Raw genomic sequence first — 23,134 nt, forward strand, 5'->3', positions numbered from 1 at the left:
TCTTGTGGAAAACTCCCATCTACTCTCCGGGGCATGAGTTATTTTTCTCATTTTCCAGAAGAAGAATTTGAGGCTTGAGAAGCATCTTGGCCAAAGTCATGGCCAGCAGGGAGCAGAGCTGAGATCTGAGATTTGAAGCCCATTTTCCTAACCATTAGACTAACCAGACTACAGCTGGCCAGGCACGCTGCTGGGCCCTTTTTTTTCCCCAGCCTGGGGACAGGGTATTCGAGGAGAGTCCCCAGAGAAAGCTGCATCGCTTACTGGCTGTGTGACCTTAGGCAAGTTGCTTTGCCTCTCTGTGCCTCAATTTTCCCATGTGTAAGGGCCACTGAGGGAATCAAGTATAAAAAGGGCTGGGCGGTGTCTGGCATCTTCTAAGCCGTCAGTGGACGGTAGCGATGGTGGTGGTGGCATGCCTCAACCCTGACTTCCCCCCGCAGGCTGGCACGATGCGCGTGGTTGTGATCGGAGCGGGCGTCATCGGGCTGTCCACCGCCCTCTGCATCCATGAGCGCTACCACTCGGTCCTGCAGTCGCTGGACGTGAAGGTCTATGCAGAACGCTTCACCCCGCTCACCAACACTGATGTGGCTGCTGGCCTCTGGCAGCCCTACCTCTCCGAGCCCAGCAACCCACAGGAGGCGTGAGTGAGGGTCCCAGAGGGTGGCCTGGGGCCAGAGGGGCTGAGTCTGCAGAGAGGATGTTCCCTCTCAGGGTTTCCGTCACCAATTACAACCTTTTGTGGAGGCTCTGGCCGGACATGCTATAAAGACAATACGCATAAATATTGTCCCTGCTGTGGGCCAGCAGATGCTATACTTGATCGTGACTGAAAGGCTGAGAAGCCATGTGTGCCAGACAGATGGAGACTTTGTCTCCATCCCTCACCTAAACTGGGTGGCTGGGATGCTCAATGCATCTGTCCATCAGGAATGCCTCTAAGTGGGTGGATGGATGTTCAAGTTTAGCAAAGTGGCAGAGGTCATTGTCAGTTTAGAAACCACCAGCTGCTTCAACAAAGGAACCCTCAAATGAGTTACGGCTCAAACAGAAGTTTCATTCTCATGCCCATAAATTCCAAAACCAGTATTCCTGATCAGTAGGTGGCAATTCAGGGGCCCGGGCTCCTTCCATCTCATGGCTCTGCCATCCTCCTTGTGGCTTCCGATGTTGCCACGGACCAGTGCCTGTAGAAGGAGCACAGCATGAGGACCACCTGGGAGGAGACGTTAGGGTCAGTTGGCAAGAACGCAGCCACATGGTCACACCTATCTGCAAGGGAGTCTAGGAAATGTTGCTGAGCTGTATGCCCAGGGAAGGGAGAGAAAGTATTCAGAAGAGTAAGTGATGCCTGCCACTGGCACTTACAGTGGGGGGTGTCCAGAGTGAGCCTGAACCACGGGGTTCACAGTCCCCAAAGCAGTCAAAGCTTTCATTTAAACTCGCAGCTACGTGATCCCAAGCCAGAGGTAGGCTCCAAATACTTACAATGGAGCATCCTTTTTTTTTTTATTTGAAGTATAGTTGATTTACAATGTTAATTTCTGCTGTACAGCGAAGTGATTCAGTTATACATATATATACATTCTTTTTTTATATTCTTTTCCATTATGGTTTACCATAGGATATTGAATACAGTTCTCTGTGCCATACAGTAGGACCTTGCTGTTTATCCATTCTGTATACAATAGCTTACATCTGCTATCCCCCAACCTTCCACTCCATCCCTCCCCCAACCAACCCCCTCCCCCTTGGCAAGCACAAGACTGTTCTCTATGTTGATGGAGCATCCTTTGTTACTCCTCTCCTCTATCCTATTAATGGGAAAATATTAGAAAGTTTGGGGAGGGGGAAGACCCGTAGCATTTGGGGCACTGCAGAGTGAACGTGGTGGATTTCTAGATCTGGACACATCCCACTAACCTGATCACAGCCCCATGCAAGCCAACCCTTGGAGCTTTCATTAGGTGACTGAGATCTGGGGGATCCTTCTAGGCGCTGGAACCAGCAGACCTTCAACTATCTCCTGAGCCACATCGGTTCTCCCAACGCTGCAGACATGGGCCTGGCCCCAGTCTCAGGCTACAACCTCTTCCGTGAAGCCGTTCCGGTGAGTGAGGAGTCCCTGACCATAAACCATAGGGCAGAGCCTTGATCAGAGACCAGGGGGTGGGGGGGGGTGGTACTTTGAGCCTCTTAGGCAAAGTCTCCTGTGTTCAAAACAGGTTTACTTTAATTTCTATTTTTGCTTTCAAAATCATTTTCATTTTCAACTTTGTTATTAAATTGGCAGAGACCAAAGAATCTTCTGATGAACCAGGGAAACTAGCCCTTCTTGAGTGGTACGGGTGAAATACACACACATCCTGGAGTGGGAGGCACTTGACGCTGAAGCCAAAAGGTTTCCTGCTCCCCTGGAGGTTCCAGGACTTTTCATCAAGATGGACTAAAACACTCACCCTGGCACAGACTTCTAAAGTACTTACTATGTGCCAGGCCCTGCCCTAACCACTCTATAACTAATGACTCATTAAATTTTCATCATAACCAGGAAGTTAAGTGCTATCATGGTCCTCATTTTGCAGATGAGAAACTAGAGGCTCCAAGAATTGGGGTAACTGACTTGAGCTCACAAAGCTTTAAGTGGCAAAGCTCGAATTTGAACCCAGCTCGAATGACAGGCAAAGCCATGGGGGATGTTCTCAGGTTGTTTGGAGAGGGTGGTCCGGCTGGGTGCCCAGAATCCCACGCCAGTTCTCCCAGGCTTATTCAATGTCTAGCACTGTGCTAAGGGCATTACTTTCATTATCTGTTACCTTCCAAGAGTGATTATTAGCTCCATCATACAGATAAGAAAACTGAGTCTCAGAGAATTCAAAGTGGTCAGTGGTGAGGCCAAAATCTCCCCCCAGGTTGTCTGACCCTCCACTCTGCTACCTCCCACTCTCATCCTTTGGTGACCTTCACTGTCGCCCCTTTTTTTCTCCCCTATTTATGACCCTTACCCTATCACTCATCCTTAGCCTTATTCTTACCCTTCATATAGCATCATGGTTAAGAACATGGACTCTGAAGCCAAACTGTGTGGGTTTGAATCTCAGCTCCACCATTTATTAGCTGTGTGACCTTAGACAAGTTACTTAACCTCTCTGAGCCTCAATGGGCCCATCTGCAAAATGGAACTAAAAATAGTATCTACCTCAATGGGTTGTTGTAAAGGTTGGATTGGTATGAGTAAAATGCTTGGAACAGCGTCTTACACACAGAAAACATTATATAAGTTTTTGTTATTATCATTCTTATTGATGTTCATCCACCCCTGTGCCGCCTTCTCTTCTTCTAAAGGACCCTTACTGGAAGGATGTAGTTCTGGGATTTCGGAAGCTGACTCCGAGAGAGCTGGACATGTTTCCCGATTACAGGTAAGGTTACTGCCCTGGGTGAAGGAGCGGAGGCCCCACAGTTCAGATAGACTTGTCCGAAAGATGGAGGCATCAAATCTCCTGTTCCATCCCTGGTCTAGAGCCCCATACTCTGGTCTCCCAGTGCTCCGTCCAGCTCTTTCAGAGAGCCCACCCACCCAAACTGCACCTTAGACTAGGGAGGTAGGGGATACGGAATCATAGATCTCAAGCCCCGAAGTTCCATAACACTATCCTATTTTGTAGATGAGGAAACTGAGCTTCAGAGAGGCCAAGTCACTTCCCCAGGTCACACAGCTAAGTGACCAGAATGGGATTGCAACCCAGTCCAAACCCCTCTATTCTTTTCACTATAGCCTGATGCCTCTCTGGTCCTCTCTTCACCTCACCCCATGTCTAAACCCTCTCTACAGATGCACAGTAATCTCCACTTGCACACCCCAATGTCAGGAATGGCTTCGTCTGATAGAAAATATTCCCTTGCTTCGAGCTGAAAACCACTTCCTCCTTGAATGTCACCCAGTGGTCCTTGCTCCACCCTTTGGGGGCCCAAAGAATGTGACAGCTCCCACTTCCATATGATAGCCTTCACATAGAGCTGTGATTCTGATCCTTTATTCCCACCGTTTGCCTCCTGTGACTCTAGCTATGGCTGGTTCAACACAAGTCTGATTCTGGAGGGAAGGAAGTATCTGCAGTGGCTGACCGAAAGGTGAGATTTTCAGCTTCACTTTGAGGAAAGCACCTCCCAGGGACCAGGGCTGTAGTGGATGATGGTTCGTGGGATTTGTCTTTATATTGACCAACCCCAAATGTTGATGAAAACCTTTAGGTTTGGTGGGAGCTATCCTTGTTCCTGACCGCCTCTGTGCACTAAGACAGTGGCTTCCACACCTTGTTGGAACCACCTGGGAAGCTTTTTACATGTGATACAGTATTTATTATCAGCCTTACTAAAATCTGTGATGGCTGTGTAATAGCTTTAAATAGATTCTCTTAAGTTTTCCAGATATATTTACATCATCTACAAACATAAGTTGGGTTTTTTTTTTAATTTTTAAAATTTTAATTAATTAATTTATTTATTGGCTGCATTGGGTCTTCATTGCTGCGCGCGGGCTTTCTCTAGCTGCGGCGAGCCAGGGGTACTCTTCATTGCGTTGCACAGGCTTCTCATTGTGGCGGCTTCTCTTGTTGCAGAGCACGGGCTCTAGGCACGTAGGCTTCAGTACCTGCGGCACGCAGGCTCAGTAGTTGTGGCTCACGGGCTCTAGAGTGCAGGCTCAGTAGTTGTGGCACACGGGCTTAGTTGTTCTGCAGCATGTGGGATCTTCCCAGACCAGGGCTCGAACCCGTGTCCCCTGCATTGGCAGGAGGATACTTAACCACTGCGCCACCAGGGGAGTCCAGTTTTTATTTTTATACCTCATTTTTTTTCTTGTCCAATTGCTGTACCTCTAGAATAACACTAACTAATACAGATGATAGAGGATGTCCCTGTCTTGTTCCTTATGTTGATAGGAATCTTGTAGTGTTCTAAATTAGCAAACATTAGCTTGAAAGATACAATTTGTACTCATATTCACATATATGCATATTAAGGAAGATTCCATATATTTCCTATATATTATTATTTTATTAAGATTTAAAAAAAAACTGGAATGGATGGTGGCTTTTATCAAATGACTTGGGGAGGTTTTTAAAAATATAGATTTCAGGACCTCCCTTTATATCTACTGAATCAGATTCTCTGGAGTGGGGCTCAGAAATTTGTATTGTAAGAAGTTCCCTGAGTGATTGTAACTATCAGCCAGGTTTGGAAACCACTGTATTAAAACATGGTTATGTCTCTTAACCTTGGGACACTTATGACTCTTATCCAGCCCCTTCCAGGAAAGAATGCTCCCAGTTTTTCCATCTTGAGGAAACCATGTGGATAAAATAATCCTGATGTTATGCTTTAGCTCGCATGTGGTTTACTTCCGATTCTTTTAATGTTTCTACTCTATTTCTAATAGTGACATACGTTTTTTTCTCTGTGAAATTTAGGGAGGGGGTGGGTGTCCCCAGCCCACCTCCTTCCTCATGCTCTGCTTCAGATAAAGAAGCAATTGGGCTTTGTCCCAACCCTGCCCCTCCTCCACCCTGCATCTCACTCCCTTTGATAATACAAAGCAGGGTGGTGGTAGTAAGAGGCCTGGGTTTGAGTCCTAATCCCATCATAGACTCACCGTATGACTTTCAGCAAGGCCCTTCTCCCATCTCCATCTGCCCAACGTGGGGCTTGGACCATCTCAGGTTTCCCAAGGGACATTTCGTGGACCACTAGTCCATCAAGGTGCTCATGAACTGGACTACACAGCCATCTTCTCAAGGAGCATCCTGTGGGACTAACACCCACAAAAGGTTCTTTGGGAAATGTCCCCCACGCCATCCTCTTGCAGGGATGGGACAGAGAACTGAATACTGGATTTTTTTTTATGTGTTTGATCATCCCAGGTTAACTGAGAGAGGAGTGAAATTCCTCCTAAGGAAGGTGGAGTCTTTTGAGGAGGTGAGCTGCCGGGCTGGAAGGGGCTGGATGTGGGAGAGAGGAGAAGAGGGGAGGCCTTTGCTTCCTGTTGCAGGGTTGGGGGGCCCCTTCTCAGGCTCCTAGCATCCCTTTGAGGTCTGTCCCAGATTCTAGGTCTATTTTTAATCCCAGAAGGACTCAGGCATTCTGCCTTGATGTTGGTGTCAGAAGCAAAGGGGCAGTGGGATCATGGTGGCCATTGGGGGCTATATCTATACCTGAGCCTCAGTGAGTTTTAGGGCCAGAGAGCTGGCTGCCTTTTCTCAATATCAGCTATACCACACCCCCAACTCCAGATGCTTGGTGGCTTCTTATCAACATTTGAGACGATGTTCCTACAAAGTCAAGGCCCTCCACTGACTTACCTCCAGAGTGACGCCACTATCAATAATAATGACAGTAGCGGCTACCATCAGCAGGTACTGGCTAGGTACCAGGAGCTTTGCTGTACGACCTCACTCAATCTCAGTACCCAGAACAGCGCTTGGCACATGGAAGACTCTTGTACTTGCAGCCACTAACGTGTACGAGCATCTGCTCTAGGTCAAGCCCTGAGGGGCACTTGGAATACATACTTGACTTAGACACAGTTCTCAATCCCAAGGGGCTCACAGCCCAGTGTGGCAAACACTGGTTCATGAAAAATAGCAGTGCGACCCAGCACTGACCTGTGAGGGGGTCACTGGGGCTGGGCTGGGAGTTTGGGTGCCCATGTGCTACATCCTTGAGCTGTGGAGCTTCCCATAGAATGCACGGAGCTGGGGCTTCCAACGTGCCTTCCTCAGATGTCTTGGCAGAGCAGAAGACAAGAGAATGAAATAAAAAGGAGTCAGAAGGAGGGAGAAGACTATCTCTGTGTCCTTTCTGACTTCTTCTAGAAGGTTCCAAGAAGGTTTCCCCCTTCCGTAGTATTCTTTTCCAAACACTTTTCTAGGCAGAGTCATACTGGAGCCTCACAGCACACTATGAACAGATGTTACCGGCCCCATTTTATAGCTAAGGAATCTGATCTGAAACTTGAGGTGATGGGACATTTCTGAGGTCACACAGTAGGTAAATGGCAGAGCGGAATTTGGAGGCAGGTCCATGGGTTCCTCACTGAGTCCCCTCCTGGCTGTTGCACAGGGAGCAGAGAGTTGCAGGCTGGGGAGGATGCAAGGGATACTAAGGTCCTCATCCCCTTCCATCCCACCTGCCCTGTTGGTTGCTACCAGGTGGCAAGAGGAGACGCTGATGTGATTATCAACTGCACTGGGGTGTGGGCTGGGGCTTTGCAACCAGATCCCCTGCTGCAGCCAGGCCGGGGGCAGACCATTAAGGTGAGTCTGAAGGTGAGGGATGAGCTTCCAAAGATAGAGGCTGAATCCGGGAACATCTGTCAGAGGAACCCCCCAGTGTTCAGGGAATTTGCATGTTAAAGAAACAAGAAACATGACCCTCCCAAACATACTCTTTCTTGGGCGGGGTTCTTCTTAATAGTAAAGCGTGTGTGTGTGTGTGTGTGTGTGTGTGTGTGTGTGTGTGTGTGTGTGTGTGTGTGTGTGTGTGTGTGTGTCTATATGTGGAAGCTGCATATGCCCGCCATAATAAAAAGAGCAAACATTTATGGAATGCCTACTAAGTGCCAGGCACAGACCCAAGTACTTCATTGTGTTAATTAATTTGATCCTCACTGCAACCCTTTGAGATGGGTTCTATCACATCACCATCACCATCTTACAGATGGGAAAACCGAGGCACGGAGGAATTAACTAACTTGCACAAGTTCACATCACAGTAAGTGATGGAACTGGGATTAGAACAGGTAACCTGGTTTAAGAGCCCAGGTGTGTAGGCATTGTTCCACACCACCTCTCACTGTGTGTGTGTGCATGTGTCTGAGGCATGCCTATTCGTGGGCATGTGTGCGTGTGTGTGCCCCTGTGAGTACTGGAGTGCATTCGTAGGTATGTGTGTTCCCGAGGTGGGCTAATGTAGACGTGCATTTACACGTGTTGGGCTTTTCTGTGGATGAGAATGTGTGATGCTCCAGGGACTGGGGTGCTCTCAATCAGGGCAGCTCTTCCCACAAAAGCAAGCAGTCTGGTGCAGACTTGGGACAGAGGGGTCACTGAGGGCTAAGGAATGACTTTGCCACTGTTGTCAGAACATCTGGTCATAGAGGGGAGCAGGCGATGGGAGCCCACTGATTTAACTCTTCTGATGAGACTTCTCTGTCTTCAATCAACAGGTGGATGCCCCATGGATGAAGCACTTCATTATCACCCATGACCCAGAGAGAGGCATCTATAAGTCCCCGTACATCATCCCAGGGTAAAAATCTGATATTGTAGGGCAGAAGAGGGAGCACCTTCCTGCTCTTTTTATGCCCCCGCTGCCTGCTCCAGGGCTCTTTCTTAAGTCTTTTCAGGTTTTTTCCTCCAGTGCTTTTAAGTGAGGTTGAGCCATTAAACCTCTGGGAAGGCAGGACTCAGCCTTAACTGCCACATCGCGCGGCTTATGGGATCCCCGACCAGGGATCGAACCCAGCCCCTCGGTAGTGAAACTGCAGAGTCCTAACCACTGGACCACCAGGGAATTCCCCTGGGCTCCTGGCTTCTATCTTGAACATAATCTGGGATGACAGTAGCGGTGATGCTGGAGACAAAGGTAGTGGATGTGATGGCAGTGACACCAGCAGTGTTGTGAATGGCAATAATGGTGGTGGTGATGGGGTTGATGATGACAATAATATGGATAGAGGAATGGTGGTAGTGGAGATAGTATTGTTACAGCAGAGGAGATCAGTGTTGATGGTGGTGGTGAGTGGGAGTTCGGGGTGGCAGTTGGTGCTGATGAAGATGACACTTATCAATGATGACTTTTAATAATATGGCAGAGATGACAGTCTCAAAGGCCATGTTAATGTTGTGACTGTGCTGACTGCCTCAATGGCGATGTTAGTGGTGTGGCGGAGATGATGGTATCAATGGCAATGCTAATGGTGGTGGTGGAAATGGTGAATGGGATTGATCATGATATATTAATGGTAGCAAAGAAGGCAGTAGTGAAGATGATGTTGTTGATGAAGATGACAATGTTTTTCCCAGATTTATTGAGATATAATTGACATATAACATTGTGTACATTTAAAATGTACAACATGATGATTTGATATATGTATACATTGTGAAATGATTATCACAATAAGGTTAGTTAATGCATCCATCAACTCACATAACTATAGTTTTTTTGTGGGTGTGGTGAGAACATTAAAGATCTACTCTCTTACAACTTTCAAGTATATAATACAGTATTGTTAACTATCATTACTATGCTGTACATTAGAAGGGATAACAATGATGACAGTGATGTTAATGGTGATGGTGGAGATGGTGGTGTTTGATGGTAATGACAATGGCAATTGCAGTGATTTTTCTTTGAATTTTATTTTTTTTATACAGCAGGTTCTTCTTAGTTACCTATTTTATACATATTAGTGTATATATGTCAATCCCAATCTCCCAGTTCATCCCCCCACCACCACCCCCGCTTTCCCCCCTTGGTGTCCGTACGTTTGTTCTCTACATCTGTGTCTCTATTTCTGCCTTGCAAACCGGTTCTTCTGTAGCATTTTTCTAGATTTCACATGTATGCGTTAATATATGATATTTTTCTCTTTCTGACCTACTTCGCTCTGTATGACAGTCTCTAGGTCCATCCACATCTCTACAAATGACCCAACTTTATTCCTTTTTATGGCTGAGTAATATTCCATTGTATATATGTGACACATCTTCTTTATCCATTCGTCTGTCGATGGGCATTTAGGTTGCTTCCATGACCTGGCTATTGTAAATAGTGCTGCAATGAACATTGGGGTGCATGTGTCTTTTTGAATGATGGTTTTCTCTGGGTATATGCCCAGTAGTGGGATTGCTGGGTCATATGGTAATTCTATGTTTAGTTTTTTAAGGAACCTCCATACTGTTCTCCATAGTGGCTGTATCAATTTACATTCCCACCAACAGTCAAGAGGGTTCCCTTTTCTCCACACCCTGTCCAGCATCTGTTGTTTGTACATTTTCTGATGATGCCCATTCTAACCAGTGTGAGGTGATACCTCATTGTAGTTTGGATTTGCATTTCTCTAATAATTAGTGATGTTGAGCAGCTTTTCATGTGCCTCTTGGCCATCTGTATGTCTTCTTTGGAGAAATGTCTATTTAGGTCTTCTGCCCATCTTCTGATTGGGTTGTCTGTTTTTTTAATATTGAGCTGCATGAGCTGTTTATATATTTTGGAGATTAATCTTTTGTCCGTTGATTTGTTTGCAAATATTTTCTCCCGTTCTGAGGGTTGTCTTTTCGTCTTGTTTATAGTTTCCTTTGCGGTTTATAGTTTGCTTTTGCTTAAAAGCAAAAACTTTTAAGTTTCATGAGGTCCCATTTGTTTATTTTTGTTTTTATTTCCATTATTCTAGGAGGTGGGTCAAAAAAGATCTTGCTGTGATTTATGTCAAAGAGTGCTCTTCCTATGTTTTCCTCTAAGAGTTTTACAGTGTCCAGTCTTACATTTAGGTGTTTAATCCATTTTGAGTTTATTTTTGTGTATGGTGTTAGGGAGTGTTCTAATTTCATTCTTTTACATGTAGCTGTCCAGTTTTCCCAGCACCACTTACTGAAGAGACTGTCTTTTCTCCATTGTATATCCTTGCCTCCTTTGTCAGAGATTAGTTGACCATAGGAGCATGGCTTTATGTCTGCTTTCTATCCTGCTCCATTGATCTATACTTCTGTTTTTGTGCCAGTACCATACTGTCTTGATGACTGTAGCTTTGTAGTATAGTCTGAAGTCAGGGAGTCTGATTCCTCCAGCTCCGTTATTTTCCCTCAAGATTGCTTTGGCAATTCGGGGTCTTTTGTGTCTCCATACAAATTTTAAGATTTTTTTGTTCTAGTTCTGTAAAAAATGCCATTGTTAATTTGATAGGGATTGCATTGAATCTGTAGATTGCTTTGGGTAGTCTAGTCATTTTCACAATATTGATTCTTGCAATCCAAGAACATGGTATTTCTGTCCATCTGTTTGTTTCATCTTTGATTTCTTTCATCAGTGTCTTATAGTTTTCTGAATACAGGTCTTTTACCTCCTTACATAGGTTTATTCCTAGGTATTTTATTCTTTTTGACGGTATTATGAGCAGAGATTATAATGTTTTTAAAGTTTATTTAATATTTTAATTTTTTTGGAGTATAGTTGATTTATAATATTGTGTTAGTTTCAGGTATACAGCAAAGTGATTCATTTATACATATACATGTTCATTCTTTTTTAGATCCTTTTCTTATATAGGTTATTGCAGACTACTGAGTAGTCTGCAATAATCTATTGCTACACAATAGGTTACACATCCCTGTGCCTCACAGTAGGTCCTTGTTAGTTATCTATCTTATATATAGTAGTGTGTGTGTGTTCATCCCAAGCTCCTGACTTATCACTCCCCACTATGTTTCCCCTTTGGTAACCATAAGTTTGTTTTTGACACCTGTGGGATGATAATGTTGAAGTTGATTTAGGCAAACATGGTGGTAAGGGTGAGCATGGCAATGACCCTCCCCCCGTTATCTCAAAGGCTTTGTTTTCCTTCATCCTTGACCCTGCCCACTTTTACCAAGGATCCAGGCAGTGACTCTTGGAGGCATCTTCCAGCTGGGGAACTGGAGTGAGACAAACAATATCCAGGACCACAACACCATTTGGGAAGGCTGCTGCAGACTGGAGCCCACACTGAAGGTAAGGTGGGGAGAGATATCAGTGCCCTAGACCAGGATCCTAGCAGCTTGATGATCAAAAGGACACTTGAAGATGGGAAGATATCGTGACTGGGATAACTGGGCAAGATAATTCCAACACGGGACTCTGGATTATACCAGAATTGGACAATGTACAGGGAAGTCCTGCTGCGGGTTGATGAAACCTATCTGGTCATGGCTAACAGTTGCTCTCTCTTGAGGTGACATCCCTTAAACACCTTAGTCTGTCTTCACAAGGAGCAGATGTATTTGTTGCAGAAATCTCAGTCTTCACAACTGCCTGCTAGTGGTGGTAACAATAGTGATGGTCATGAAGACAGGATGGAAGTAGTAGTTAGTGTTGATGGTGATGAAAACGCTGAGAGTGGTGATAATGATGGTGATGAGGCGATATTATGGTGGTGGCTGGTGGGGACGGTGACTGATAAAGATGGGATAGTTGATAGAACTGGTGGTGAGATGGTAGTAGTACAGTAATGATGTTGGTGGCCGATAAAGGTGGTGATGATCTTAGTGGTAATTAACAAAAGTGACTATGATAGTGCTGGTGGTGGTGACGGTAATGAAGTTCCAAAAGTTAACTCTCTATCACCTAAAAATGGCATCAGAAAAAAATAAAATCCAGAGATGAATTACCAACAATTTTCTTTCCAGGATGCAAAAATTGTTAGTGAATGCACTGGCTTCCGGCCAGTACGCCCCCAGGTTCGACTAGAAAGAGAACAGCTTCATGTTGGATCTTCAAACACAGAGGTATGCTCTCCCGGCGAGGAAAGCAATGCCATCCCCCAACTCCTAAGAAGTCTCTGGCATTTTCGGGGGAACAGTCATGCTGACCTGAGGTGGGGGCAGGGTGGCTAATATCCCCTCCTCTATAAATGGGGAAACTGAGGCTCAGTGATGGTAAAGGGCCTGCTCAAGTTTACATAGAGGGCAGTGCCTCGATTTACTAGAGCCTGTGGTCGAATAGAAGGAAAAGGGGACTTTATTGAGCATATGCTTTGTGTCCATAACACGAATGACCTAACTGAATCTCCCCTACAGCTCTTTGGGATAGGGACTGTTCACCCCATGCTTCAGATGAGCAAACTGGGGTTCCCAGAAGTGGAAGTCAACTTGCCTACATCAGACCAGTGGTGAGGGGCAAGGCTGGGATGTGGTTTGAATCTGAGTCCAGAGCCACTTCCCAGATGTCCACGTTGTGACTGCTGCATCATCTCTCTGGGTTCCCCTCTCGTGTCCTGTCTCATGGGGTAGGAACTGGCCTTATTGAAAAGGCAGGGGTTGTCCTGGGCTGAAGGAATCTAGGTCACCCTTCCTCCTTTATTCTGATCCTTTGGAGGTGGGCTGTATAGAAGAGTTTTGTGTATGTGTCATGAGAGGGTTGTGTGTCTGTCTGGAGAGAGGTCATGTGTGTGTGTGTGTGTGTGTGCGTGTATGTGTGTGTGTGCATGTGCATGTACGTGTGTGTGTGTGTGTGTGTGTGTATGGCAGTGGGGTTGGGGGGAGAGTCACAGATAGAGTTGAACTCCCTGCTGATGGTTTTAGCTTTGAAAAACCCCCTTAGCGTCTTGCCTCTCTCCAGGGTCCATCCATACAGCGCCCCTTCTTTTCTTTGGTGGGTAGAAGAGTCTACCTATTAACATCCTGTCTGGAGCAGGATGGGAACAAGGAAAGTGATTTAGGGAACTTCAAATAACTTGACGTGGTGGGGGAATCGCAGACCTCAGGTTCCAGGTGATTCTACTTTTTCTGTGTTGAGTGCTTAAAGCAGGTCTGCCTCCTAAACAGAAGAGGAGTCTAGGGTGTTGACCTCCAACTCCCCAAACACTCCCCTTGACTACCCTTCCAGGGGTTCCCACATCCCACCAGGGATGGTACCAAGAGGAGCTCTGGTACCACCAGGCTTACCTAGGATACTTCAGGAAGCTCCTGAATCTTCTAGGGACCTTCTCTCTTGCCTCTCCCAGGTCATCCACAACTATGGCCACGGAGGCTATGGGCTCACCATCCACTGGGGCTGTGCCCTGGAGGTGGCCAAGATCTTTGGGAAAATCCTGGAAGAAAGGAATTTGCTCAGGATGCCACCATCCCACCTCTGAAGATGCCAGTGACCTCCGCCTCCCCCACAAAAACTCCCTGCTCCCCTCAGCCAACTAATCATCGCACCCATCGTTAACCCCCCACTCCACCTGACTCCTTTTTGCAAGAAGCACAAGGTGAGAGGAAACCACGGGGTCAATTCCTGAAGGAGAGTCCTGTTATCCCATGAGTCCTCAGAGGAAGGAAAACTCAGAATATCCAAGTGGCGAAGGAGCTCTGAGCGAGGGAGAGTGTGAGGGAGCCCCGAGTGAGGGAGATCTGGGTGATGGAGGCTGTTGCAACCTTGGTTCCCTAAGGCCACAGAATGCACTTGACGTAACTGGTATCAGATTTCACTGCAGGAATTTATACATAGAACTGGGGTATAGAGAAGACAGAAGAGGAGAGCCATTGAACGAGCAACATGGGATGCCTGTTCCACATGCAGCACTCCTAATGGCTTCAGCGGCCCACCAGCGGCCCCACGGGCACTATGTAACCCTTGAGGAGGACCCCTTGGGGGTCGTCCCCAAAGGAACCCCTTTATAGATAACTAAACTCACCAAGCAGATGGAACGTGTCCCTTACCTTCCGGCTAGCACACTCTGGGGTAGCAAACAGGCTTCCAGATGTTTCTGAGAGCTTTGAAGGAGCCCAGACGGCACCTTAGCATCTTCATCCCTAATTACCTGCCTCAGCCTCTGAGGTGAATTTTTATCTCTCCGGGGCTTTGGTAAAAACCAGAGCCTAGTATTCCTCATGCATCTGGGACCAGTGACACCCTATGTGCTGTGAGGGGGTCTTGATGGGCCCATGCCATCTATATCCATGTCATCTCACCTGATGGGCTCTTCATGGAGCATATGCCATGAAGGTTTTGGCTGGCCCTAAGCTAAGCAGGGTATGAGAGCCAAGATCTCAGAATTCCTGCCCTAATAATAATAACAACAATTATTATTTTTATTAGTTATAATTTTTTGCATTCTAACGGGCTACCGGTGCTCAACTCTTACAAACATTATGCATTTATTCCTTACAACCTACCCCCACCCCCCCCGGAAGTATCTATTATTCCCATTTCGTAGGTGAGAAGACCAAGGCACAGAGAGGCAATACAAGGCCAGCAGCTGGGAAGGGGTAGAATGGAGATTCAGGGCCAGAAATTATGTGGTTCCAGTGGCTCACTTTCAACCACCATGAAACACTGAATCTCAGGTTGGGGGGAAATACATAGTTACGAAGGAATCGGTTGGCCTCCTCCCCAACTACTGCAAACACACTGTAAAGGAACCAGGTCTCTCCTCCTCACAGTCACATTTGGGCCAAGATCAGGGGACTCTCACCAGATTGGAGTCAGGGACACTTCCTGGTGCTTGGAGTGGAACACCATTTTTGACTAAAGTGATTGCCTATCCTAAAATTCCCCAGGGAAAGTGACCCTTACCGCTCGAGGTTCATTGTCAGCAGGAACACTACAGGGCCCAGAACACAGTGAACTCACAAAAATACATGGCCAGGGCTGCCCCGGTGGCGCAGTGGTTGAGAGTCCGCCTGCCAATGCAGGGGACGTGGTTTCGTGGCCCGGTCCAGGAAGATCCCACATGCTGCAGAGCAGCTAGGCCCGTGAGCCATGGCCGCTGAGCCTGCGCATCCAGAGCCTGTGCTCCACAACAGGAGAGGCCACAACAGTGAGAGGCCCGTCTATCGCAAAAAAAAAAAAAAAAAACATGGCCAGGAAAGTCTCTATTCAGACCCAAAGTGACCCTCCTTTTTGTAAATAGTAAAGACCTCTTTGCAATGTGGTTTCCTCTTGATTCCATCCCAAAATTCAGAATAGAAGGAACATGGGGAAAGTCTGCAATCCACATGGCGCTGTAGGACATTTGCCTTGATGTCTTCATTCTTCTTCACTTAACATTCCTGCTCCTTCCCCAGTGGTGATCTACAACCATATTTACAATGAATGCTCGGCCGCTTGCTGAGTTTATAAAAGTTTATCTTTTCTCATTGAATTGTTTTGGAACTTTGGTGAAAAATCAATTGACCATAAATGTATGGGTTTATTTTTAGACTCTCCTTTCTATTCTATTCATCTGTATATCTACCCTTATGCCAGGACCACACTGTCTTTTTTAATTTTTAATACATCTTTATTAGAGTATAATTACTTTACAATGTTGTGTTAGTTTCTGCTGTACAAGGACCACACTGTCTTGGTTACTTGTAGCTTTGTAGTTAAGTTTTAAAATCAGGAAGTGTGAGTCCTCCAACTTTACTCTTCTTTTTCAAGATATTTTTGGGCTACTCTGGGTCCTTTTAGTTCCATATGCATTTTACGATCAGCTTGCTGATTTCTGCCCCAAAAAGCCAGCTGGGAATTCGACAGGGATTGTGTTGAATTTATAAGGTTAATTTTGGGAGTACTGATTGACACCTTAACAATTTTAAGTCTTCTGATCCATGGTCATGGAATGTCTCTCCATGTCTCTCTCTGATTTCTTTCAGTAATGTTTTGTAGTTTGCAAAAGTCTTGCACTCCTTTTGTTAAATTCATTCCTAAGCGTTTTATCCTTTTTGATGCTATTGCGGGTGGAACTGTGTTCTTACTGATGAATCTGGGAAGCGCTCTGTTCTCTGGCATGGTGGGGGTAGGGGTACTTGAAGTGGTTCATCATCAAAATACTCTTGATTAATTTAGAATGATTACACGTGATGTATCCAGATGTTCCAATGTCAAGGAATCAGAATATAGTAAAGTACCAATGGTGACTAAATCTGGCTGTAACCACCGAATCTTTGAAGAGCTGGAAGGTGCTTCAGAATGTTCTAGAGCTTTGGAATTGGCATCCTGTGTGCCTCCCACAATACTCTGCATCCCTCCATTAGCGCCCGTATCAATCTCTGTCCCACCCATCTACGTTCCCCCCACTACGCTGTGAGTGCATGAAGATAAGGACCATGTCTCAATTCTTTTTCGCAACCTCTGTGTTAAGTATCATGCCGATACGTGGTGGATACTCCATGTATACTGACCACATGCCATGCCATGACCCAAAATACACTTATAATGAACAGACTCCAAAGTTCACCTATGTGCTGCTGTGGGTTCTAGACATACCATTAATTGTCTGTGCCACCAGTAGTTGTCACGGCCAAAGCTGCCATGTTCATGCCTCCTGATCCCACCTCTCCCTGACCCAACTGATTGGACCAGGATTGGAACCAACACTGAACTGGGCCAATCAGCTTTCTCTCCTGAGACTTTAGAAGCGGGACACTGAACAGCTGAGTCAGATGTGTTTGCAGAGCCGAGCCCCGGTGAGCCCGAGCTATATGCATAGTCAGTCAGGCATATGCAGCAGCCATGAGGGGTCAGTAGCAAGCCAGCCTGCAGAGAGGGACAGAAACCAGGGCCACGGACCCAGAGAGAGGGCTGCCTCAGGCCCTGGTGGCTCTCCAGGTCCCGTTCCCTTTATTTCAGCGATCGTTCTAACCTTTCAGAGGCTGCAAACTGGTCGCCCGTCGACCCAATCTGGCCTACAGATGAACTTTATTGGGGCCACACATTCAAACATTCAAACAATCCAACATAATAAAATTTAAAAAAAATTGAGCTAACATACTAAAATTCGGAGATTTCACATAAGAATCCAGATTCTTGTCTTGAAAATCAGGCGATTCTATGGTACAACAAAATCAACAGGAGCTGAGTCGTAGCCGCCCCCCATGTCCCATACTCTGCCACAACCTTCCCCTCTTCCTGGTGTTCCTTACACTTCCGCTTCCCGCATTTATAGTCCCCAGGAAATTAACTACTGTTCCCAGCCTTATATTAAAGCTGTACTGCTTGATTTGAATTAATCTGAGTACAATTTCTATTCCTTGCAACTAAAACAGCCTTGATGAGAACTCTGTCAAGGTTTCTCTCAACTATCTCCCATCCCACCACTATTGTCTTCCTTCTACCAGAATCTCAATTTTGTGTTCAAGAGGCTGTGGGTATCTCTTGATCCTGTGGGAGATCGTAGGCTGGGATGGGCATGCGACCCAGGTTTGACCAGTGCAAAGCAATGGTAAATCTGCTGCGGGATTTCCCTTTCCAACCAAAAACAACAGACCCTTTAAAAAGAAAACCTTCTGTGACTGCTCCTTCCCCATTCTAACATCTTGGAAAAAAACTTGATGCCTGGCACTTTGACAGCTATTTTGTGACCATGAGGTTTCACACATAGGGTCAACGGGCAACATGCAGAGGACGGCAGAGAGGAAAGGCAAAAAGAAGCTGGGTCCTTGATGACATTGTTGAGCTGCTGAACCTTCCCTGGAACTCTCTGACTCTGGGCTTGTTGTCAAGTGAACACTTAATATTCTAATGGGTTAAACTACTATTGGTAGGTTTTACTGTTGCTTGCAGCTCAAGGTTATCCCAGTCCTTTGATGCTTACTATAGTAACCAAGGGATGATCTTATCCTTCAAGCCTCTCTGTTGCTTAACATTATTTAAAAATAATGCACATCCATATTCATTTCAAAGCCCATCTCTAAGATCCTCTTTTATCTCACTGCCAGCACATCCCATTTATGTATTCCTGAGCATACTTGAAGGGAAAGAAAGAAACCATATAACCCTAGCGACACGGAACATCTTTTGCCATTTTCTAAAATCCTTCCTAACACTGAGAGAAACAGATGACATTTCCAGTGCTGAAAAGGGGAGCTTCTGGACAGTTCAAAATTAGATACAAAGGTCTTCAGCTAAAGGTCTCACGCATTTCAGAGGTTTGGGCAACTTCTGTGGCAGCTCTTGTATCATTCAATAATATCGATTTTATACAAGGGCAGGCAATTTAGAAGGCCAAGAGTTTTCACCTTTCATTTTCTCAACAAGAGAAAACCCACAACTACAAGCCTCTTTACTCCAGCCCCTGGAAAACATCTCTGCGCACCAAGCCCTCCTTCCCCACGGCAGCCCCCAGATCCTCCAGGTTATTTGAGGGTGAAGCAAGTGGACTTGCTCATCCGGCAGTGTCTGGCCAGCTGGAAGGCAAAAAAGACAAGCATAGGCTCTTAGTTGCCCAGGAGAGCTCAGCAGACCAGAAATAATTAAAGCTTTAGCCACTCATGGTCCAGGGAGATGTGGGTGTCAGAGAAAGGAAGCTCTGCCACGCTGCCCCCTCTGACTGCCTGGGCTTAGAGGGCTGCAGTACATATATTCAGGGATGTGGGATGATTTGCAGTCGATCTAGGACCTGGGCCTGAAGAAGTCACCCACTGCGACCTCCACACCATTAGAAGCAAGTGTTGCTTCCAACAGACTCAAAGTTGGCTGCCAACTGTGCACCTTTTCCCCCTTGCTGGAAAGACTGTCATATTAAAGCAAATGAAAGCACTGAGCTTACCCTACATGGATAAAGTTGGCAACACCGTTAAGCTGAACCATCACTAGGACGTTGTGACAAACGAACAAACTTCAACTCTTGCAACGTCCATCACCAACATGTTTTAATAAAGGTGAACGTACACATTTGGCTTCCTTGGAATGTCCACTTCAAGCAGATACCTCCAAGCAGACGGTCAGTCTTCTCTGGCCTTTGATGGGATCTGGCATCTCCGTCTCTCCTTCCCTAAGGTCCCGCCTTCCTGGCGGGGAAAAGGCTCGTGGAAACCAAATCCTGGAGGTGGATGTTGTCTGCTGAGACACAGCATCAGCCCTTCCTCTGGAGGCCAACCCCCAAATCCAGTTGACCTCCCTTCTCTTTCTTTGAAAATGTACATGTTTCACATATCTGGGCCCGCCCGTTCCTCCCTACCCATGGTATCCATGCCGTGGGGTCCATTGCTGGAACCCCAGGAGCTGCCTCTATGGAAAGACCAAGCCACCCCTTGACAGCAGGGATGGCAGAGAATCCAGGGAGGAAGGATTCCTGGTCCCCTGGCCCGCACGGGAGCAGGTGGCTGGGGGGAGCATCTTTCTGCTTCTCGGTCCGTTTGGCCACCCACCGCGCTCAAACTCCAAAGCACTGAAACCTGACTTAACTGTTTTCTTGCCCCAAGAGTCACCAATCAGCCTGACCAACGAGGGGGCCAGAAAAGAAGCCCCCTGGCGCGACTTTTGCTGCTTCCGAAGGGGAGGGCCCTGCTTTGGTCGTGGGCTTGGTTCTCACCTCCCTTTTGCCTCCATCCCCAATTCCTGGGGGTAAAAGCTTTCTGAGGCTGTCATCTAGTGCAAGCCCAGCTGTCCTCGTGGCCACATTTGGATCCCCCGGAGCCAGAGACAGCAACTCCAAGAGGGGGCCGGGTGGAGGCACACGGCTCAAGTTCAAATGCATGTCCATCGGCCAGAGTCTCCGCTCCTCAGCCCTGGGAAGGCAAAGCGAGGGGCCCCTTCCCTGGGAGCATTTCTCAGACCCGAGAAAAAGCTGCTCAGGCCACACCCAGGTCACCTGCAATTTCAAAGAAGAAAGCCTGGGGCCGGGGAAGCAGGAGAAACCTAAGAACAGGTCCAGCGGGTGAGTGGCAGGTCTCACAGGGGTCCCGGCCTGGAGTGTATCTACAAAGATCTTTCGGTTGTTGTTCACCGAGGCTGTGACCGGCTGACTCTGGATGGTGTCCAGCTGGCTACCGGCGTCACCAGGCACTGCTGAGGTGGCAGTTTTCCCATGCAGATCCACAGGTTATTAACAACCCCCCACACACATATACGGAGAACCCCCCAGAGCAGATGCCTCCCCAGCCCCGGATGGATCTTGATAAATATGAGAAAACAGTCAAGACACAAAACCTCGTTGGTCCAGGTGGCACCCTTGGGTGAGTTCTTGACGTGGGCAGTGACGATCAGTGCCCCAGCCGGGCTCCAGCAGCTCCCCGCTCTCTACAGCCTCAAAAACCAGCTCAGCCCCCCATCAGTCACTACTCCTGAGAGCCCGAGTTCGACCTAGCGACACCTGTGCCGTGCATCCCTCGGCCGACCATCTCCTGGCCCCACTCCCGATGGCTGGACTCCTGCAGTCCACGGCCTTTGGTCTCAATGGGCAAAAAGCAGGAGGCCAGGGCAGCCAGGAGGCAGCAGCCGCTGTAAACCGCCAGCGTCAGGTACACGGACGATTCCAGCATCACCTGGGGGGAGGGAGATGCACGCCGGTGAGAGCATCCCTTCTGACGCACAGGCACCACCAACCACACAGATAATATCGAGAACGCCAGGCCCTCTGGTAAGCCCTCTTTATCACTGGACTCCCATGGAGTCCTCACGACAGTTTTATCAGGTATGTCCTCCACCCCCATTTTACAGAGGGAAAAACTGAGGCTCAAAGAGGATTAAGCGGCATACCCAAGTTCATACAAAGACTAAGGATGGGGCTGAGATTTGAACCCAGACCCCATCAGGCTCAAGAGTCTATTTAAATCTCTCCCAAAGCAGCATGTCTGCTGACTTCCTAGCTTTACGTCCCAGGGCACGTCACGCAGCAGAGCTAAACCTCATTTCCTCATCTGCCGAACGGGCAGAAGAGCAGTAGCCATCTCCCAATGAGAAGATGCCTCACTTGACACCATGCAGGCACATGGCAAGCTGTCAACCAGTGCTAGTTAATAGTGACGTACAATGGCCAAACACAACGGTACCGGGACGGAATGACTTGGCTAAAACACGTGTTGGAATTCTATTTACACAAAATACCCAGAAGAGGTAAAATTCATCCAGACAGAACGCAGACCAGTGGTTCCCAGGGGCTGGAGGAGGGGGAGCTGGGGAGTGACTGCTGAATGGATACGGAGGTTTATTTTGGGGAGAGGAAAATGTTTTGGAACTAGATAAGAGATGGTAGTTGCCCATCATTGTGAATGTGCTACATGCCACTGAATTGTTCACTTTATTTTTAAAATTGTATTTATTTATTTGGCCGCGCTGCGCAGCTTGCGGGATCTTAGTTCCCCGAGCAGCGTTTGAACCTGGGCCCCAGCATTGGAAGCGCGGAGTCCTAACCCCTGGACAGCCAAGGAATTCCCCAAATCATTCACCACCAGGGAATTCCCTGAATTAAAATGGCTAATTTTATGGGAGGTGACTTTTACCTCAATTTTTAAAAAGTGATAAAAACAGGAAAAAATGAACTGCATATTAAAAAAGCAAAACGATTCCCAAACAAGCTCCCCCCAAAAGGAAAGAAATGCTTCAAGACACAAAGAGCTGCAAAATTCTGCAACGACACCAAATCAACCAACTCAGAAACCAGGGCCTGGGACATTTGTTTCCCACTAAGGCATGGTGGCCTGTTTATTCTCATCCAAATTGTTTTCGGCCAAATCATCGGAAAGACCTGAGTTTGATTCCCAGCTCCTCTACTTCACAGCTGTGCGACCTTGGACAAGTCCCTTGACCCTTCTGAGCCTCAGTTTTCTCATCTGCAAGCAATACTTCTTCGTAGGATGGGCTGCTAGGATGAGATCAGGTAATGCACACCAAGGGCAGGGCAGAGGCTCAGGGTACAGTGACAGCCTGCCACGCAATGGCTTTTGTCACGCCCACCCCCTCTGTATTTGGGGTGACACCTACCTGAGCAATGAACGGGGTGATGAGCGCACCCACCCTTGCCATGCCGCTGCAGGTGCCCAGGCCCAGAGCTCGGGTCGCCGTGGGGTAGACCTGAAACACAGCCGCCAAAGTGGCCGCACTGAGAAAATGCAGGCCCCTCCCTCCTCTCTGGCTCGGGAATGATGGGAATCCCAACCGCCGCCCCACACCCTGCCCCCGGGGGCAGGTGGGCCTGAATTAGGGTCAATCCCTCAGGGGTTGGTGATACCAAGAAGGGGTGGGAGGGCAGGGTGGGGAGTCTCACCCCGAAGGGGACAGGAAACTCAACCAGATGAGGAGGGCAAGACGCCAAGCTGGGGGTGGGAACCTAGGAAGGGGGTCCTCCCTGCCCTGGGTGGTTATATCCAAATGAATAAATGAATAAATACTAAACTCCTATTTTTTCTTTCTTTCTATCATGGAAATTTCAAGCACAGACTAAAGTAGAATTGTGTAATCAGTCGTCTAGGACCAAGCCTAGAGGACCTGTGTTAGTTTCAATCATACTCTCTCACCTCCTTCCCCTCCTGAATTACACTAAACCAAATCCTAGCGGTGGTATAATGTCACCCACTAGATATTTCTGTATATGCTGCTTTGAAGAATTTTTCCTCTTAGAAAAAGACTGCAGACATTTCCCATGTCCATATTTGGTCTTCGCCAGTAGCATAATTTTTATTGGCTGCAC

General features: G+C 47.2%; 2 protein-coding genes across 5 annotated transcripts in view; one reads left to right on the forward strand and one right to left on the reverse strand.

Moving 5' to 3' along the window:
* The first annotated feature begins 238 nt into the window (after positions 1-238).
* Positions 239-14,437, forward strand: DAO (D-amino acid oxidase). Its single transcript, XM_079943588.1, has 10 exons — positions 239-646; positions 1,999-2,113; positions 3,349-3,425; positions 4,072-4,137; positions 5,925-5,979; positions 7,212-7,316; positions 8,228-8,310; positions 11,655-11,772; positions 12,447-12,545; positions 13,763-14,437. The coding sequence occupies exons 1-10, from the start codon at positions 402-404 to the stop codon at positions 13,892-13,894; spliced, it is 1,095 nt and encodes a 364-aa protein (XP_079799714.1). The 5' UTR covers positions 239-401; the 3' UTR covers positions 13,895-14,437.
* A 4,364-nt stretch (positions 14,438-18,801) lies between these two features.
* The window catches only part of SVOP (SV2 related protein), an 83,553-nt gene continuing 79,220 nt past the window's right edge, over positions 18,802-23,134 (reverse strand). For 3 of the 4 annotated variants that reach the window (XM_079943585.1, XM_079943584.1, XM_079943586.1), the window contains 2 exons: positions 22,429-22,518; positions 18,802-20,990 (listed from right to left, as the gene is read on the reverse strand). In XM_079943585.1, the coding sequence (XP_079799711.1) occupies positions 20,784-20,990; positions 22,429-22,518 (297 nt within the window). In that variant the 3' untranslated portion in view covers positions 18,802-20,783. The remainder of the gene's footprint in view (positions 20,991-22,428; positions 22,519-23,134) is intronic. The other variant, XM_079943587.1, reaches the window with a different exon arrangement.

The sequence above is a fragment of the Stenella coeruleoalba genome (assembly GCF_951394435.1).
Source record: "Stenella coeruleoalba genome assembly, chromosome: 14".
In the NCBI taxonomy this organism is placed as follows: Eukaryota; Metazoa; Chordata; class Mammalia; order Artiodactyla; family Delphinidae; genus Stenella; species Stenella coeruleoalba.

Coding starts and splice junctions, on each gene's coding strand:
- DAO (XM_079943588.1), top strand. CDS start 402: ATGGTGGTGGTGGCATGCCTCAACCCTGACTTCCCCCCGCAGGCTGGC. Junction 5,980..7,211: donor AGGTGGAGTCTTTTGAGGAG/GTGAGCTGCCGG, acceptor GGTTGCTACCAG/GTGGCAAGAGGAGACGCTGA. Junction 12,546..13,762: donor TTGGATCTTCAAACACAGAG/GTATGCTCTCCC, acceptor TGCCTCTCCCAG/GTCATCCACAACTATGGCCA.